The 20,919-nt window shown below is 44.6% G+C and overlaps 1 protein-coding gene across 1 annotated transcript; it reads right to left on the minus strand.

Annotated features, from left to right (window-relative positions):
* Positions 1-5,529: 5,529 nt before the first annotated feature.
* Positions 5,530-16,170, minus strand: LOC142761615 (sterile alpha motif domain-containing protein 3-like). Its single transcript, XM_075889142.1, has 9 exons — positions 12,356-16,170; positions 9,411-9,520; positions 9,103-9,333; positions 8,951-9,035; positions 8,087-8,233; positions 6,449-6,673; positions 6,143-6,317; positions 5,935-6,008; positions 5,530-5,848 (listed from the first exon to the last, which is right to left on the minus strand). The coding sequence occupies exons 1-9, from the start codon at positions 12,497-12,499 to the stop codon at positions 5,579-5,581; spliced, it is 1,461 nt and encodes a 486-aa protein (XP_075745257.1). The 5' UTR covers positions 12,500-16,170; the 3' UTR covers positions 5,530-5,578.
* Positions 16,171-20,919: the final 4,749 nt, after the last annotated feature.

Here is a 20,919-nt window from a genome sequence, read left to right on the forward strand (position 1 = left end):
TTCTGAGCAGCCTAGTACAGTCGACCACAAAAGTTTATGGACCACGCGAGCGCATGACTGTAAGCTTCCTCGCGACACTTCCGCAACGTCAGCGGCGGTCGACAGCACCGCAGCGCATCTCCCCTAACTGATGGCCTTTCTCTGTTATGACTGGGTAGTAAATGTTTTCACCCTTCGCTTTCCAACGCGACGCCCTTTGGGCATCTGCGTCTACGAGCCTATGCCTGGAAAGCGGTCTACAAGCATAACTGTTGTCCGTCGCAATATTTATCACAAACGGAATGCCGTTCAAGGCACGCCAGGATAGTTTCGATCCTCCTATGACAGCAGCAATGCTATGAAAGCAGCAATGCTGGTCATGCTGCAGATAAAACCGCGAACTAACAATGCGGTACGTGGCAGTAGAAAACTGAGAGGCCAGTGAATAAGCAGACGACCCATAGCCGGCCCAGAACTGCTGTCGACGGTAGATGGCGCACCGCTAGATGACGCGGACAGGCATGCAGTTTGGCACGCGCTTGCGTTGTCCGCAAACTTCTGTGGTTGATTGTACATGCATGCAGATTGGGACGCCAACGGATGTGCGCAATCGGGCGGACAGTGACTGGGCACCGATAAAGCGAACAGTGCTTGCACCCATGCGTGAAAACAGGTTGACCGATCACCGGCCAAAGGAAACGAAAGATCAATTGAGCCTGTCCCTTGTTCGTCGTGTTCAATGCGCCACAAAGCAGCCAAACCCAGCAAAGGAAATTGATGTGGAAACAGTCCGTTCTTCCATGAGAAATAAAATTTTGGGAAATGAGAACAGGTTAGATATAACCCAAATATACAGGCCTAAAAACTATAACACCGTTTTAAACAAGAAGGTATTCCAGGCCATGAAAATCTAAAGCACATAATATGTGCACGTTGGAGAAAAAAAGTAAGTCGTCAATAAGGACTCGCTTTCAACAAAAAGGAGATTCAAAAGGCACTTCCGAATAGCAGTTTCTTCGCAGCAAAAATACAAACAGGTGTATCGTGCATTTCATCGTATATAATCAAATAGATCAAACAAACCATCAGACAAAGGGAATCATAGGGGCCTTGAATGTTAACTATATAGTGTTGCAAGTATGACAAGTTATTTGCCAAGAATCTAGACATCTGCAGGCTTCGGTAGAACTGAAAGGATACACGAACAACTTTTTAAACAAGGGGAAAAAAAGGGCATGCGTACTTTGCATGTCCGGGCCAGTTGATGTGCTGCGTGCTTTAGCCACGGACTCGTCTAAGTTAGACAGCGAGCAGGAAGAATCCTGTAAGTGGACCCCACACCAGCATAATAAGCATAACACCCCGAAAAAAAAGGATGACCAGAAATGAAGAAATCGAACAGGAACATCATTTCAGCTGAAATCGCACGGTGAAGCAAACAACCTTTCTCCAGCGTGGTTGTCGTTTCCTTTCGAGAAATCACATTTAAGTTGACGTCACTACCAAACGTGGGCTACTCTGTCGCTTCTTAATACCTTGGATGTGGCATGAGCCAGTGTCTCTGGCGCAATCGAAAGGCAACTGTCAGATCTGCTGATCGCGTCAACTATGTACAAGTCTGAAAAAAAAAACGTTACAGCTCACGTACGCACGCGTACTACAGCACCATCCAAAAGAAGTGACTATCCAAAAGAAGATTCTTTCTACCACACTCAGATGCTGTTGCTTGGCGCCAGCTCAAGGCTAATGTGTTCCATACCTTGGCACGCCACCAAAAGTTTTACCCAACACGGTAACCTGACCAATGTCCTTCTGGTGAAGCTTGCACGTGCGAATGCTGTGATGCACTCTTTCTATAAACCACCCGTACTACTTGGAACCTCCACCTCTCTATGGGAAGCCACTCATTCCAACAGAGCCCTGGATTACTGGCGACCACTGATTAATCACGCCAGCCACATCACAGCAGCAAATGGGGCCCAGGACTCAAGGTTCCACTCTTCGGGATTTCACAAGCAGAAAGAAAAAAAATCGTTTTCTATGCCTACTTCTATGTGCTGCGCCTCCCACTCGTCACCTGTCCACTTCCGTCACGGAGAATACCCGACATGACCCACGAAATTAGGGGCTTTCAATGTGGTGTACCAAAACAAGCCACGTAATTCTACACACCTTGATGCATGCGGCCCGAGCCCATAAGTGAAACACTTCTCAATTGAGCGCTAGCCTCGCCAACACGGAATGCCGTACCACTGTCATTCCACTTGCAATGCTGTGACGAAAACAGATGCGATGATTGCCGTGGTCTGACGTCGATGCATCACTGTTCGCGGGCACAGGGCATATCTGTTGGCTGCGCAAGACGCAAAAAGAGTTCCGCATATCTGCATCGATCGAAAGAATTTCTTTTTACTTACACGAATGTATAAGAAACTTGCCGCCATATTTTAGTACGTCCCTTCACTCAGCGCTTAACCTTGACTTGAAAAAAGTCGATGGGAGCACCGTCTCTTGGCAGGCCAAGTCACTGCATGCCGGCTATAATCTGCAGCGTTTCTTGAGAAGCGCAGCCCTAATTTCAGTCGAGCAGCGTCGCAGTGTTCGACTCAGCCAAGTGGAGGACGAAATTCAAGTCGAGGGGCGTTTGTGAATGCAGTCGTTTTGCACAGTGCTCGCAGATTGAAATAAGACACTCGGAACACGTAGCCGCCGGTACACATAGCGCAGCTTTCGAGTGCTCCGGGAACCAAGGTGTTGCATTCTGGTACAGAATGAGGGGGAGAAAATCTGCGTAGCAGGATTGCTGCTTCCGGTCGCCAACGAGTCGGCGTGTAGTTAACGATGTGCACACTGCCAGCGTGGCACTGCTAAACCTATGACTGCTCCTTTTTTATTTGTCACGACAAAAAGCACAAAATTAACTCACTATGCTTTAGTGCAGATTTTTATGTTTATAATGCCCGCAAACGCATGTAAGGCGCAATTTCTTAGCCGAATCGTGTTTCTTACTTACAGGGCATGCGTGCCGCAACACCGAAAGGTACAGAACGAGAGCTTCGTCTGCTCGAGCCGCACATCTTTTTTATATTGTGCAGCGGTGGCAGGGTGACTACCGGTGAGCCATTTCTGTCTGCATGCGAAAGCGCGCTAGCTTAGCAGCGCCACGCTGGCAGTGTGCACATGGTTAACTACAGGCCGACTCGCTAGCGACCGGAAGCAGCAATCCTGCTCCGCAGGTGTTGTCCCTCTCACTCTGTACCACAATGTAACACCTCGGTTCCCAGAGCACCCACGAGCTCCGCTATCTGTGCCGGCAGCCAGGCGTTCCGGGTGTCCTATTTTAACCTGTGAGTACTGTACTCACCTTGAGCGACGTTCGCGCGCGTACGCGGGGCGCGGTTCATCAACTCGTCCAAGGTGGGTGGTGTGTCGGACAAAAGCAGCGAACGAGGCACGTACCGCACTGTGGGACAGTAGAAGGCCTACGCACAAAAGAAGTGATGGATGGATGGTAGAACTGTATTTCGTCAGAAAGCAACTGTGGATGAATCCGTGTTAGATGGCCATCAACCCAAGGTTGTCGGCGACCTGTGTGGCCCACTCCACGACCCTTAAATGGACTACTGGGTCTGAGCTGGTCAACATGACCTCCCAGTGCTCAAGAGAGGGATCACGCATAATATCCACCGGCGGCGGCACTACGCTACATTCCCAAAGTATGTGATCATATGTTGCCACAGCCTGACACCATTTGCATTGCGGCTTTATCTCCTCCGGGTATGTTTTATTCAACACATAAGGGTTGGGAAAAGATCGCGTCTGCAGTTTTCTCCAGACGCATTCCTGTGCCTTAGTCAACCGCTTGTGCGGGGCGAATAAAACCTCCGCTCTAGAAAATCGACAACTTATTGGTCACCTTTCGCCGCGAGGAGAGGCAGCACACATAAGACACGAGCACGACAACATGTGTAATGTTATGCCTGCAGTGGGAGTCCAAGCCAAACTGCATAGCTTCGGCGAAGTATTCAAGTTGGCATCGTTTGATGCAAGTGGCGTAAACGTCAATAAACTAGCTGATGCAACCAGCGTCAAAACCAGTGAGCAAGCTGTGCGATGCAACGGGCGTCAACTAGGGCGGCAGTCTGATGCAATCCACGGCAGCTCTTGCGGTGCGTCTGACGCAACGCGCGGCAAGCCCCCTCACCCACGAGTCTGATTCCAGCCAGAGACCGGTGGTGATTACCGATTGGAGGCTTCGAACTACTGTCTGATGCAAGGCATCCCCAGTGGCTATAAAAGAGCCAAGCTACGCGAAGACGGGAGAGCTTACACCGTGGGAAAGAGCAACCGAAGAAGTCAGGGCTCATCGTTGCACCTCAGTGCGACCTCAATAAGCTGTCGGCCCCAGTGCCGATTATGTAAAGCCTCTGTTTATATTGTACATGAATGTTGCCTTAACTCACCGTCGCCTTGTCTGCTCCGTCTATCAGCTCTGCGCAGATGCAGCCGCCAGCTGAGACACGCGATACCCAACAGCATGCTGTCTTTCCTAGCGGTAGAATTAATCATACAATCAGTAGGAATCCAACCAAGTTGAAGTCATTGGCGAATTTCAATGATTGCAATGCGTAAGCGCTGACCGGCAGCCTTGAAAAAGCTCATTCGGCACCATTTTCACAGCTAACGCAGGGTATATGTAAACTGGTAGCGTAACTTCCATAGAAGCCCACACTCTTAAAAAAAAAGTAGTGCTACTTGCTACTTTTGGGTAGTAACAGTTTGTCACATATGTTACAACCCTGTTAGTAACGGGAGTTAGTAACGGCAAGCGTAGTCACTGTTACTACTCTTGCCGTTCCTAGCAGCAGCTAGTAAAAGCAAGGGTAGGAATCCTTACTACCGTTGCTGTTACTAACAGCAGGTAGCAACAACAAGGGTAGTAACTGTTACTGGCCTTGCCATTACTACTTCCTGTTAGTAACGGCATATGTAGCAATAGTTACTACTACTCCCATTACTATAATATGGTTGTAACATATGTGACAAGCCGTTGCTACCCAAAAGTAGCAAGTTCCACTACCTTCTTCCAAAGTTACGAAGCTAATATGTTAGTAATCGATGCTACGTTCTTACTAGCTACGGCTGGTATGGAGGTACGACAGACTCTTCGAATACACAATTGTGTGCACACCAGGTTAGTTGAATTGATTATTCTGATGGCCATATTTTACCGAGAACATTGTAGCTGTAATGAATGCGACGAAAATGCGGGTATATATACCAATAATATAGATATGCACTATACATATAAAATCAGAATAATTGCCAATGTATTGCATCATGGTATTTAGCACTTTTTCTTGGAAAACACCTGGTTCTGTTCCACACTGCGAAATATATTATCATGAAAGACACTACGAACACACCTCCAAATTCACTGCTGAGTGTCAACGGCCGTATAAAACCACAGGTTTATGCGGCTGACATTGTCAGGAACAAAACAATGCATTGTTCCAAAAGCCAGGGAGCAATGAAATATGCCACACAGTGCATTTTTATATGAAAACATTTATTGATAACACACGTCTGTAGGCATAACTTAAGTTGCCTTTTCAAGCGATGATATTTGCCGTATGACTAGCGGCATCTGCTTTGCACTTGTCGGCAAGCCACAGAAATGTTCAAGTAGAGTGAATGTTTTTTTGTTGGCGCCACTGTACTTGACATCGAATATCCAGTATATTTCCATAAGCGCCGTCATACCTGCAATTACATCAAGCACCTCTACACTAAGCCCTTCAAAGCTCGCAACTATGTTTGTAGCTTCAGAGGCATTTTTGCCCTTCAGCGAAAGGGCAGGGTAGGTGTCCTGTAAAATGAGTAATACATAAAATCAGCATCACTGATGAAAAGTATACTAGCTGATATAAAAAAAGGTAAAGCAAATAAGCTCACCGGTCCCTGCAGAAATCGCGGCTGCTCCTTTAGGAGCATGGGCAGCAACTCGACAATGCCAACGGCAAAGCGATCTGTTGACGAAATATTTTTAGGCACATCAAACTTTCACATATAAGGGCATTGACAGTAATACTCCTATGAAAATGACTTATAAAAGTTTGGAAATTTGGGAAAACTGGAAAAGCTGGCAAGCTTCTACACGTACATTTCTTTTCGTCACCATCCAGTGCCTCGACTTCTTCTTCAATTGCTTTCACAGCTTCCTTCGCGCAACGACGACACTTCGCAAGCTCAAAACACCGGTCTCCATACCGGTTTATAAATTCCAGGACCTTTTTTTCTAAGTTAACGCCAGTGAGAGCAATGAACTCCTCATGAAGCTAGAACGACAAAAAAATTGTACCGAATCACCAACAAATTTGCAACTATCGATAACATAAAAAAACTCATTGTTAAGTTCTCTCACATACATTTCTGCAGCAGGATCAAAACCACAGCTGTTTCTGCTCACCATTTCAGCCTTTGCCAAAGCAGGGTATTTCAGCACCACATCTGCTGTTGATGGCCTCATTTCCTTCATCCACTTCTGTCTAGATGGTCTTGTCTGCTCCATAGAATCACCGAGTTTTTGCATGTCAGGAATAGGCCGCTTGATTTCTTTCACCATGTAGTCAATATGGCTATTAATTGTAGCCTCATCATGCTGAGAAGCGACATGTTGGGAGAGATCTACAATCTAATCAGCAAAAAAAAGATGGTACTGCACAGTGAAAGATCACGACAAATGACATGAAATAGGCAGACATGAAAACTCAACTTTTTGCTAGCTCAGTTGAAGAATGTTGGCATTTTTTTGAACTGGACATGTGTAGAGAACTCAATTACAGGGTTGACTTACGTAAGAGAACTGAAGCAGTGTGTACTGATACCATCTTGCTCTGCGAGTGTGTCATAAATTATGTTAATATCAAAGTTCTCACAATGATTCTCTCCAATGTCGACCACCTCGGCACTTCACCACTTCCAAATTTACACCTTGTGAACCAGCATATCGCAAATGTGTGTGTAAAACCAGTGAACCACGCCTCCTACCTATATCAGAAGGAGTCTGAAGAGGTAACACTGATTTTAAATATTGCCAACTGCGGTGTCGGTGTTAGAATACAAGAGTTGTTGCCTTTATATGTATGTCATATATGTAAAACTTTGACCAGATATTAGTTAGTAGTGCTTGTTCTTTCATATAAAAAGAAAGTTTGAAAACTTGAAATTTCGAACCTAATATGTATCTTGCCTCCCCCCCAAAAAAAAATGTTCACCTCTAAAAAGCTTCTGGAAAAACATTGGTTTATGTATAGTTACATGGTGTAGTCAACAAATAAAGAGCAATAAGGAGCTTTTCTAATGTAGAGGACAGACAGATATTGAAGCCAAGCATAGCATATGGGCATTGTTTATGGTGGCCACTGAAAGGGCATTAATTATCGCTGGTTGGAGCTTTCACATCACATGCTCACTGAGCTGCAGTAGTTTGATTTCACCTGTCCACTTATTTCAGTACTCATGCGAGTTTAATAGTTGAATCAAAGGATTGTCAGTCACTTTCAGTGATAAGTATGGTGCAAAATGTAGAACACAATATTTAAAGCTGGAATGATGCATGATGTCAATAACAAGCTGATACCGAGCAATAAATCTACTACTTGCTAACCAAGGAGCATGGAATCAGCCAAGTCGGGAACCTAGCTACAAAATGAAGAAAAGAATGAGGAATCGAGCAACATGCCCGCGGCACTTGCTGAAACGCCGAGTTTTAAACATACAGGGACACATAGAAGTTTGATAGAGCGTTACCATCTTGACTCAAATAATAGAGCCTTGCATGAAAACTGTGAAAGTTGTTGTTTTGTTCTCCATAGGAGATAAGATGATTTTTTTGTTTACCAAATTTATTTTGTCTTATTTTGCATTTACTATACTTTAACTGTCAATATGGCCCTGAAAACTTGCCTGGCTTCTTAATGTGTTGATATGAAGAGGTTATATCGTTAAAAACATGAATAATGTTTTACTTCAGTAGCTCACACATAAAATAAGAGTGACTTCATAGTTGAGTTCTATGTACCAGTCCATTTGACGTTTCACTTACCACATGGCAGTGCCGCTTAGTATTGGTGCTTTCTTCTAAGTCTTTGCGTTTTCCGTAAGCTGCTCTCGCTGCTTGAACAGCTGGAACTGTGCACAGAGACTTCCTCATATATGCGAATTTGTATTTCAAGGAGACTTTCCATGAGTCCTGGAAACAACAATTTTTTTTATTATTTCAAATTTCCGCACAGTGGACACTGTCCTCTTTGAACATGGTCACTTTTGAAGCAAATGATTCTTTGGGAACCTTGATACACTGCTTTTAACCTGCTATGGGGCAGAAGCAGATTCAGGTGACAATACCTGGCAAATTTAGCTGTTCCTAGTAATATCAGCATATCTGTTGTATTTTAGCTTTATCTGCTCATTCCAAACTCCGGTTCCTGCATTTTATGTATGTGCTGGAGCCATGCGGCATGGCGAAGATCGTGGCATTTCAGTCGCAGAACTGAGCTTGTGTGAGCCTCTATTCAAGCTGTGATTAGAAACTACATATACCATTAGTGGTAATATTCAATCCCCAGAAGCGATGCATTACATCTGTATTTATCCTCTTAAACCGGTGTTAAAGCTTATAACCAGGGCCAGTTTTTAACTTTATTAATGCATGATATGAATATATTGGCCATGGGCACCTAGTTGATGATTATTATCAAACCCTCAAGTTAATGTCTGCCATTATCAGAGTTCGATGAAACGACTCTAAGAACATGCATGGCAATTATTCAAATGTAATAAATATGGGGTTGAAACTTCTTGAATGCTCTCCAAGAACAAAATAACTTGAAGGGCACCTGCAGTCTAGCTCACCAACATGTATGACATCCCAATAAAGTTATAGGAATGCCATTGCTTTAGTGCTTACCCAGCCTGTGCCAATAGTGTCCCTTAGCACTGGATATTCCAACACGAGAGATTTTGCAGCTGCTTCGTAGAGGCTTCCTGGATAGCTGTAAAAAAGAGCAACTTTAAAACCTGTACTGAATTAAACACATGCAAATACATGCCTATACTTACACTGTTATAGTCATGAGATGATTTGCAATCCACCCTACAATGCGGGATTTAGTGTGACTGGACACTTTTCCTGGTTGTGTCCTTTCAATCGCATCCTTAATATCTAAGGGCACAGGTGGTAGCCTATAATCATTTTCACAGCAGGCAAGCTGCTGACTAGGTGACTGCTCATTACTTTCAAGGGTCTTGGGCAGGCTACCTTCATGCACTGCTGTCACTTTGTCAGTTGTGCTGAAAACAGAGGCTAGTAAGTGATGCAGTTTTCCAAAAGCAATATTAAACTTGGCACCTGAAATTTAGGTACTGACCTGCAGCTCATTAAGAAGTTTTCACTGCACACAAGCCTGATTTTATCTTTCTCAGAGAAGACATGGCCAGCTGGTGGGTCCACAAATTCATCATGTCGGACGTTGTATACCTGAAAGAGATTCAGATGTGATGTTCAAATTCCCATAAAGTTACCTCAATAGGCACAGAACCTGAAGTAAGCAGACTACCAATGTTATATTCAATAGCACCCTAGAATCACTTTACTTGTCCTGTTTTTTTTTATTATTATCATGATGCCGTGTGTATTGTCGAGAAACCCTTAATGTATGTATTGTAAAGAGCATTGTAAATTACTCGTCTGGACATTCGGTATCAGTAAGTTCAGATTTGTGAAATAGTGACAATTAAACTTGTGAAATTTCACTGTTTCATAACATCAATTAGAAATAAACAAAAGCATTTAATGATTGCTGTACTAGCAGAAGATAATCACTGTGCTACAACGAAAAACCACACTCACAGTATCTGCTATCTATAAAATACTGTATACGCTAATGGCACAAGTCTTCATTCAATAGACCATGGAGCCTTATATTTTCGCACGTTGAAGGAATTATTAGGCTGCATTTCTTGCGTGCGCTAAGCTGAAGCAAATTTTTTAGCTCTGTTGTTATCTCTGTCGTCAAACTTTTCTTCTACAGTGTATCACAATTTAGAAATTAGAAATGGCTCTAGCCAAGTTCGTAGAGATCTCGACGTTTCGGAACCAATTCGGTATTTTCCTAAGGAGATGACTATATTGGTCATGGAAGCATCTCCCCGTCTTGTTTGACAATGGCCCCTGCTTTCTCTTTCTCTCGCGTATCGGAGGCTGTGAACGTATACAGAGGGAATTGTTCCTAACGACCGGTTCATGTTTACAGGTGTGTTCTGAATGTAACAGCATTTGAACAAGAGCCTCCTTCATAGATTCCTTTCTGTTTCAAGAACAGAAGCGATGTCGAAGTCGATCTTATGATCGTGCTTCTCATATTACTCTGCAAGAACGCTATGCTGCACTTCTATCTTCCAGACTGTTTCTGGGAAACACTTTCTCTGACCTATGTAGCTGGCTTTACCTGGCAGCTATCACCTTTACAAAAATGGCTAAAATTCAAACTGTGTTTCAACATCCAACACCACCGCTTGGCAACACCATAGTTTTTTGCAGAAGCGAAATCATGCGCTAATAAATACAGTGTTGATAGCCCATTAATGTTTCGAGTGCACACATTTCGGCAATGAAATAGCTAAATAGAGATAAAGGATCCGTCGCTATTCCATTGGTAATTTGAATACTCACACACCTAATAATTATTGATGATTTCACTACACAAAGCAACACAATATATCAAAGAATACAAAGCATTAAACACACCTAACGACACCTGCGAGACAGAAATGCCGACCGTGGGGCAAACGTACAGCATTGGTGAACAAGCATCCAGAACACAAGACTGCGCGCGCACGCACGCACGCACGCACGCACGCACACATACACACACGCACACGCACGCACGCGCACACACACGCACGCACACACACGCACGCACACACACACACACACGCACGCACACACACGCACGCACGCACACACACACACACACACACGCACACACACACACACACACACACACACACACACACACACACACACACACACACACACACACACACACACACACACACACACACACACACACACACACAACACTTTACGCTAGCTTTGAGAATTTTCAGTTTCTGACGAGCATACCTGGGAGCACAGCTGGCGGTCCCCCCGCCCCTCACCCTATTGTCAATTAAGACGTAGAAGGGGGTCGCCATGTTTGCCCCACTCATTGACACAATAGGGAGAGGGGTGCTGAGTTTCAGAAGGCAGCGCAAAGTCAGCCAGGGTAGTATGCAGATATCTTTTTCAGAGGGGAGGGCACGTTTCTGATCTATAGTGGGTACCGGGCAGGTAAACGTTCATTTTGTTCTGTGTAGGCAGAGCGAAAAAAAATTTCGGGGTGGGGGGAGAGAACGTGCCCGGCGTGCAACCTTCACCCAGCCCCCCTCTTCAGAGGGGAACCCTGCGCATGCCGATGCTAACAAGCAGCTTCTGCACCCACGCTATTTTCACTATGGAAGATACATGCAGTAACCACAGAAATTAGCCTATTCCATGTCCTTCGAAATTGATAATAAGTCTTTCTTGTAGTCCAATTTTATTGATTTCATGTTTTACGTGCGGTACAAAAGTCTTACTTTTTTTTGCTGATCTCCTTACATACCTAACCTCTTAACATCCTAGCTATGCCTTTATTCGTGAACAATCTCGCTCAATTTGAACACCAGGAAACGAACTCAGCGACGGCCACTCATCTTACCAACGCCGTGTCTTGGTGCATTGCCTGCTCGATAACTGGATGACCAAGCGCGCTGCCCCACTTTCCGCTAATGAAAGTTCGTGCGTGCCTCCGAGAGACAGATCGAGTGCGCATTTTTTTTTACCATTTTCACCTCTCATCCTCTACATCTGTCATTCCCACTTCCCCATCCTCGGTGCAGTGTTGTTGAGTTGACCTCCGAAGTGAGCCACAGTTACGAGGCCACACTTATTTCTTCACTTTTTTTTTAAAACCACCCCGATAGCCGATTCGCACCATTACATTATCGCAACACAACCACTGCGAATGCCAGCAAAGGGTGGTTGCGCGCCGCCGAAGCGGAGATTAAACCTGGTTTACATCTCCCATCAGCAACTCCGAGACCACGTGCACGCTTCGCGGGCCGACAGCTCCAGTGAGAGAGCAGGGCAAGAAAAGCCCCACGCTTCGAAAAGCGCGAGCGCATGCTTGGTAAAACTGTTGAAGCACGTGCTAACAACGGAATATAATCAGTACTGTTTGGGCCACTGTCACAATGCAATTCGATGCACTTCAGGATAGAGACAACATACCTCAATCCGGCATGCTTGCAAAGAATGGCCAAAGTCTGTCGTCTTCAAGGCTTCCAAAATGTCCGCCTCCGTCGGTCCACGAGCAGAAATAATCTTCTTGCGGCCTTGAAATGACACCAAATATTGGAATTCCGGCGGCTCCATGAATACACAAGCACGTGGGCGCGGGAGGAAAGCTGCTGACACGTTCACACTGCGACAACCTGCTCTTTGCCTGGCTAGCCACCCTAGCCTGGCTCAGCTTCCGTCGATGTGTGCGCCCCCTGCCGCGTTTCAGTAATCAGCGCCTCCTGAAGGTAACTATCACAACGACGCTGTCTGTTGTTAAAATTTTGAATCTTGAAGACCATTTGGCTCTGTGCAGCGGAAATTTGTCCTGTCTGAAACCTGTAGCTGGCATGCGAAGGTAATAAAGAACATTTTATTCATTATGCCGGTCCAGTTGGGGACAGCGAGTGAGTAGAAGGGCATGAAAAGAGAACAAGTTCTCCCCCCCCTTTTTTTTTCCTGGTCTCTTCTCTCGCTTTCTTATTCCCATTTCATCTCTCCACTCTAGTCTATTATCCCCCTTCCCCAGTGAACCACTGCTCAGGTGTCGCAGTTGGCGGCAAATATTTGCGGGGTTCACTTTTCCTTTCTTTTCCGATTCTGAAAACCACTGCCCCCCCCCCCCCCCTAACGTTCGACACTGTAACGCGCCACCACCTTCCATGTTTATATAGCTTACAATTATGCGCTTAACCAGATGGACATTGGTACAAATAAGTAAGACCACCACAAAGAAGCTAACTCAATTCAATTTGTGTGCATCGAGCGCACAAATTAATTAATTTATATTAATTCTCTGCTGCATGACTCGCTCGTGTAGGCAGATGCCACGTCCGTTTTAACGTGAATTTACGACGACAGAAGTCATGTGCAGCTACCACTTCGCTCAATACTAATTAAGCAGCGGTTGTGTTATTTCAGATAGTGTGATGCAGCTCCCCACGTGTTGTTTTGAAAGGTGTGAGACACAGTTTTCAAGGCCACTCGTAAAAACAAACTGCTTCAAGCATAATGTAGGCAAAGAATTCTGTTATCTCTCGGCCATTCGATGAGAACTTGAATATGTTCTCCGAGCACGTGAATGAAGTGCTAAGATTTCATTTATCGTGGCCATTGAGTTCGTGACAAAACAATCACCGGTGTCAACATCATTTATTCTACAAGCGATATTATGTCACTTCCGCACGGTCTCACTCCGAGAGAGACTCTAATGGAGTGATTGTGTTGCATGTAGGTAATATTCACTATCAAAACCTGTGTGAGAAATTTTTTTTGTTGCTTCAAGGTCTTGTTGTTCTGTTAGGAAAGATATACATACATTGGCTGAAGGAAAGAAGTGAAAACTGAACGGCTCGTTTTTCTTTGTTCGACAGAATATTAATGAGGACTAACAGACAATGATGCCAGAGATAGTATAGGGAATGTTATTCGTAGTTATTGCAATGTAAGTTTGACGAAATAAAAGTGGACGAAAAGGTAACTTACCGCAGTCAGGGACCGAACCTTCGACACGTGCGATGCTCTAGAGCAGAAGTTGGCACAGCGACGGGCCAAATGGAAGGGGGGGGGGGGCTTTGCGAGCAAAGGGATAATGTAAAAAAACTGTAAAATCATGTTTATTTTAAGCACGCGTCATGAGGTTCCAATTAAACATTGGTTACTAAAAAAATTGCATTTTAGGCCAAAACTGCCTGGTCCTTTAAGTATACGAAGAAATAAGGTTAGAAGGAGAGGGGGGGGTGGACGTCCTGCCGGGGCCACATATATAGTAGTGCCTCGCGGGCCGCAGGTTGCGAACCCCTGCTCTGGAGCATCGCATGCGTTATTCGAAGGTCACAGGTTTGGTCCCTACCAGCGGACTGCTATCTTTCCATGCCATTTTCTTTCTTTACATGTACATTGCAATTACTTCTAATAACACCCTCTATATATTTCTTGGAGTCATTGTCTGTTAGTTCTAATTAAAATCATGTTAGTTGACAGAATAATGGGGCGGGTGGCTGCCTTTACAAAGCTCGTCGGAGATATGACCATATATAGTTTAGCTAGACCACTGCGACGCATTTAATCAGGATGGCCCCGGCATATCGTACAATTGAATGGTATCCAGAGGACCGCTGAATCACACTAAAGAGTTCAAACATATCGGGCGCGTATGTCTTCTCGATCTGCAGTTGTCCAATTAATGTTTTATTATTCTTCTTAGAAAGTATTCCCAACCTCCGCTTCTTAAGATGGCACACTGTCTGCCATATTAAACCAGTACACTGCAGCGTCGAATCGGCATGCATATTCCATCGGCATATTTCACTAGACCAAAAAAAGTGACACTTTTTGGTTGAGATCTCGGTTTGTGCTCCGAAACACGGAGCCCAGAGTGGTCTATAGCCACTCTAGACCACTCTAAGTTACTGTGACCATTGTGCCAATAGACAACTGAGGTGGGTGTACGTGGGGCAACCGGGTTGGTGTGTAAAAATGGCTGATTGTTCGAGTTGGTGTCGGTGTGTAAACATTCGGCTAAGCGAGCATCTTAATAATTCTTCTACAAACGGCTATTCACTCAAGTCTAAACACTGTGTAAAGTAGGTACCAATAACACGTGTCACCCACTTCTCGACAAAACAAACATTTGGTATCGCCGCCGGGATCGTTGCACTCGAGAGTCGTTCAAATTTTTACATCATCACCAGACGTGGACGCAAAAGCAAACCTTTGCTACCTTTTGATGATTGTGAGCTGGAATAAGCATGGTACGTGGGCGTAATCTCGGCACCACACAAGTTGGCTGGACGGTGTCCGTGGGTCAGCCACGTTGACAGAAATGCCTGGATGCCTGAAGAAGCACACCATACCTTATGTGAAATGCGTGACGGTTGCATAAATACCGCTGTCGTGTGGGAATACGTACGTAGGCCAAACAGGACGCTGTCTCAACGACCGACTCGGGAGCATCCTTTATCTCTAAAGAATAAAAGAAATGCGTATTTACCTGCGCATGGTATAGCCTGCAGATGTGATCCTCGGCTTCGCGAGGTCAAGATAATAGGCAGAAGCAACGAAACATTAGTGCGAGCTATTGGGGGCGTTTGACATTAAGAAAAGAGGCACAGCTTACATTATTGATACGACTATTTTACTTTACCAAAACGAGCTGCAGCTTTCTGACACGCGAATGTGACCAGTGTTTACCGATTTTGACGCACGCATTCGCAGAGATTTGTAATCTGGTGGCCTGTTCTTTCAAATAAACAAAGAAGTTTATCGCACGACCTTTCTGCTCCCTCCTACTTATTTACTAGAATCTGTGTTTTTTCCAAGTTTGCGGTATTATGTACCCTACTGACGTTAAATCAAATCGCCCAACAACAATTTATACTTAGTGTTGCATATTCAGAAATTTTTCAAAAATAGTTTCCTTCGCTTTACAAGTACGTTTCATAAATGTTACTTTACTGTTTCTGTCGCATACATTTCACACAAAAAATTCAACGGTAATGTTTGCTTATAACACCCTCATCACCTGTCGAGAACGACGGGTGATGAAATTGGTCCCCCGCATTGAATATGTTCCATATTTTTGATCCCATAAATTATGCAGTTTAAAAGAAAACTGGGTTCCTTTTCGGGCTGCTTGGTGCTATATACATAAAATATGAAATACTCAATCAAATGTGATACATCCTTTTCAGATTCCTGTCGATCTCACTTCAGTTCGGTTTATTACCTTATCTCCCGTGGAATCACCCGTTTAATTTCTATAACCATGGTTAGGAGACTAATTGCAGTTATGCTTGCTGTGCAGTCCTTTAATTAATGGACTTTACTTGAAACAGAGGGACGCCAATCAAAGTAAGGAGTAAACAAATGTTTTGTTTTGTTGTTCTTAGGTGCAATATCAAGACTAACAAAGAAAAACTAGCCCTTGAAATATCCACTTCTTTTCTTCTTTTTTTTAGCTGCAAGAAAAAATTCCACGATTCGCGTACTTTTTCTTCCTGCCGTGGGGTCGTGCCTATTCTTCATGATGAGCGAAATTATATTGAGCGCACTCGATTAGCAGCGCACCTTAAGCCGGTTGAAGTTACTGGCTGTCTCCTTGCGAAAGGGGCATGCCCTTCCTGTACCGACGTGGGTGCCGCCCGCAGCCGACCAGCCGTCTTGAAAGACGTCAGCTCCTCAGGGGAATGTGTAAAAAGTTTGTTGACTGACTGACTGTCTTGGATAGGCCAGGATTTCGCGAAAACCTGTTTAAATAAGCTGCATCTTGTTCGACGACGCCGGCATTGTGAAAATAGATGCCGTGGTCCGCGAACGTACTCTTTGTCACTGGAACTTGGGGACATCGCTCTTATGTTGCCGTAGCTTCTCAGGAAGTTCAATACTTGCCCTACGAATGAAATGTCACAATAAGCACGTGCGTGGCATGAAGTAAACCAACCCATGCGCTTTCCCTACGGGCAGCCTGTATTTCGGGCACGATGAAGGGCAGGTCCAAGAAATCCACCTGCACAGTGTACTTCCACGAAAAGCATGTCCGTCCAGTTTAGCGTGGCTTTTTCAAATCTTGAACTTGTTTTGCAAATAAACAAACGCTCGCTAATTGCAACGTATATCGTTGCAAATTTGGCGAGTGTTTGTTTATTTGCAAGACACGTATGCCCCTCGCCAGACGGTGTTTCGTCGAATCCTTCACTAGATCTTGAACTTGATTTTGAAAGAAACCGTTTCTGCATCGACCAATATTCACGGCGCTGCTAGACACGTGTAGGAATGTGTACCCTCTCGCTACCCGCAGCTAAGACGGCACATGAATTCCCGTGTAAAGGCAACTACTCCTTATCCTTATTGTCAGTGAAAATATCTCACCCTTGCCACCCACCCCCCCCCCCCCCCCTTCCTCCACGACGCCCGCCTTCCAGGTGCAGTCTAGCCCGGCCGTGCAAAAACCCTCAAAGAATGCGGAGCTTCCACGTGTTGCCGGTTCATGTTTTTCGCCCTCCGCCGTCTTGTCAACTTTTTGGTCCTAAATGGTAAGCCATGCTGGCCCAGTTCGGCTGGTGAAAACTACGGATAGAACTGCAGTTACGTCTGCCATGTAGCTACCTGTAATCATGGTGAGCCGTCGGCGTACTTAGTCCAGAATACCGCCCAGCGGCTGTACGCAAATACTGCCGCGAGTGAACATGTTACACTCATGCCCAAGATGTGCGTTCTCGTCCACGAAGCTCTGCAAAGTCGTCTGGCACATAAGAGACCATCGCCACGACAATAGATTTTCTATCATGTGCGGTGTGGATGGGTGTGCGAAAACCTACAGTGAGTTCGAATCTTATCGAAGGCACATTTACCGTGTGCACAGACGATATATGGACATGGATGACGCAGAGGAAGCCGGTGTTGAACCAACAGTCCTCGAAGAACCACCGGTGCGTGCCACAACAAGCTGCGCTGCGCACGACACAGTGGGTGATCACAGTGAAATGTTTTCATCTGGTTGCTCGTCGAACATGATCAACACGGAATGCGATGCGGTCTCTGTTCCCACTGCTCGAGTGACCACAATCAACGACTTCGTGCTGAAAATAAAAAAACAGCTGTGCTTACTTTTTTTTCGTGTTGCAGAAGTGCACAAGCTACCGCACTCTACGGCAGAAAGTGTTTTCAATGACTTCAAGATTACCTTTCTCGACATAATTCGGACATTCGCTTCTGTCATTGAAAATAACATCGCGATGGAGTCGGCAGGAATCGAACTGCGCAAGTTACTCGCTGGTGAATTCTTAGAGGATATTTTTCAAGCAGCAAGTAGTAAATATAAGCGAGAGCAATTCGCCAAGCGTCACCTGCCATACGTAAAGCCTGAAGTGCGTGATCTTGGTGCTGGTGAGACTTTTCAGTTTGTTCCTATAAGTGGTGTCATGCGAAATCTTATGTCCTCTGAGAACTTCCGCGACCACATAGAGCTAGATTTCTCAACAGGAGCGCCTTCACCAACGCTGCATAATTTTAGGGATGGCTGCATATACAAAGAAAAGTTGCATGCACTACTCGAGGATGGCGCGCAGTATACGCTTTTTTTTGTGTTGTACAGCGACGAAGTGGAGATAGTGAATCCGCTGGGGTCAAAGCGGGGTGTTCACAAAATCCTTGTCGTGTATTTCAGCGTGGTAAACATCCATGCCAAATACAGATCACAGCTCAGCTCTATCCATGTAGTTTTAGTTGCACCATATAGACTTGTCATCAAGCACGGAATCAATGTTATTTTGAAGCCAGTTGTAGATGACGTATCAGCTTTATGGATGACTGGTTTCACTCTGTGGAAGAACTCTGTTGCGGTAAAGGTGAGAGCGATTCTTGTTGCCTTTTCCGGTGATAACCTTTCAATGAATCGACTTGGCGGATTCACGTGTTCTTTCAGCCGTGGTCGTCCATGCAGATTTTGTACTTCACCAAACTCGGCGTTCAACACTGCCTTTCACGAGAGTGATGTTCAGGTTCGAAATCTGCCCTTGCACCAAAACCACGTTGCAAGTGCTAAAATAAATAGGCAGCTAGGCACAGCACTGTACGGCGTTAAAGATGAATCTCCACTCACAGATGTTGCCTATTTTGATGTGACAGTGCAACTGCCTCCGGACTTGATGCACGATGTGCTGGAGGGAGCCATTCCACATGTATTAAGGCACATTTTGCAAGGCCTGCTTCGTTCTGGAGTAATTAGGCACTCAGACCTTGATCGTATCCGCACATTCGTTTTTGGTGCTCACGACAAAAAGAACAAACCGGAAGAAGTCGTGAAATCCTTTCTTAATGGGCAAAGTGCATACAAGGGAACAGCTTCTCAAAAGTGGTGCCTATTCAGATTTTTTTCTCTTATGTTTGCAGATATTGTTCCTAAACAAAATGAGCACTGGGAAGTGTACCTACTTCTGAGAAGCATTGCAGATATAACATTTGCCGACAAGATTCCTCACGACCATTTGGCATATCTGCAAGATGAAATACGATTTTTTTTATCTTCATTTGCTGCTCTCTACCCTGGTGCAATAATACCCAAACTGCATTTCTTGATTCATTACCCTCGGCTCATCAGTGAACTTGGTCCACTAAAGCAATACTGGTGCATGCGATATGAAGCCAAACACCAGTACATGAAAACTATTGCACAGCGCAACCAAAACTTTCGAAATATATGCAAGTCTATCGCAGAAAGACACCAGTTGCTGCAGAGTTTCGAATTTTCCAACTTAGAAGTGGACCGTGGCATACAGACTAAAAGATCCAGGCAGCTGAAGCTAGAAGACTTGTGCTCATACATGCGCAAAGTTGTCTCTCCTGGCATTCCAGTGTGGGAAGTTGGTTCTGCCGAGGTGGAAAACTTGGTTTTCAAAAAGTTCGATGTAGTCATCCTAGAGAAGCAACAGCTGCCACTTTTTGGCCAAATAAGAAGGCTGTATATTTACTGCGGAAGCCTTTTCCTGCTTGTAGATGTGCTCATGACAGTCAGATTCGATCGTCACCGCTGGTCGTATGTTGTCGACAATACAGACGAGCAAAAACTTGTACAGCCCTTCAATCTTCCATCACCTCAAGTTCTTGACCTATATTTTGGTGCTGAGCTGATGCTACGGCCTGAAATTATGATTGTTGAATGATGTCCAAATTGTCATCTTAGACAGCTTTTTGTCACGGGCTGAATCTAAACTACTAGTAGCGTAGCCAATGTTTTTTTAGGAGAGGGGTTTCAGTCATACTTCATATATTTTTGCTCTGGAGTTTGTGTATTTGGAAATGTCCTCCCTGGCTACGCAACTGAAGATGACGTATGATTTTATGTTACATCTCTCTTTTAGTGTATGGTTTCTAGTGTGCTGTCTTTACTGTATTTATCTTTTACTGTACCTGATGCACCCTTTCATCTACTGTTTTCTAACCAAAGCTTGTTACATTCTTTTTCTTTTATCAGTGTTATTGGTCTCTTCCCACTGTATTGCTGCAGAGCGCATGGCACTTTGTGTGATAACAAATTAAATGATATCCACCACATTTATAGTGAAACGCATTGTGCATGGTTACTTTGTTACATATTGCTCTGTTTATTTAGTAGTATCCGGAGCGGATAATTGATATGATTGTTACTTTGGACTATCTGATGCGCACATCTGCTGTTAATGTGAAATTGCTACCTTCAACTGCAACCGAAATATTATCATTCAGCGAACAATTTCGGTTAATCAACATGAAACACAATGGGCAGCCACAAAGTTACGGCTTAGGGCCTGTTAGCTTAGAGTTATGCAAATGTACAGCTGTGAAAATTTACACCTATAGAATATTTTCTGTTTTTTACACATGGTGCCTATATATATATATATATATATATAAGGGAAAGAAGTGTATAATTAAGGGCTCGTGTTTGCGTGTTTTGACACAATAATAATGAGATCTAACAGACAATAATGCCAAGAGGAAAGTATAGGGAAAGGTATTAGACCAAATTGTAATGTAAA

Source organism: Rhipicephalus microplus, chromosome 3, assembly GCF_043290135.1.
Source record: "Rhipicephalus microplus isolate Deutch F79 chromosome 3, USDA_Rmic, whole genome shotgun sequence".
NCBI lineage: Eukaryota > Metazoa > Arthropoda > Arachnida > Ixodida > Ixodidae > Rhipicephalus > Rhipicephalus microplus.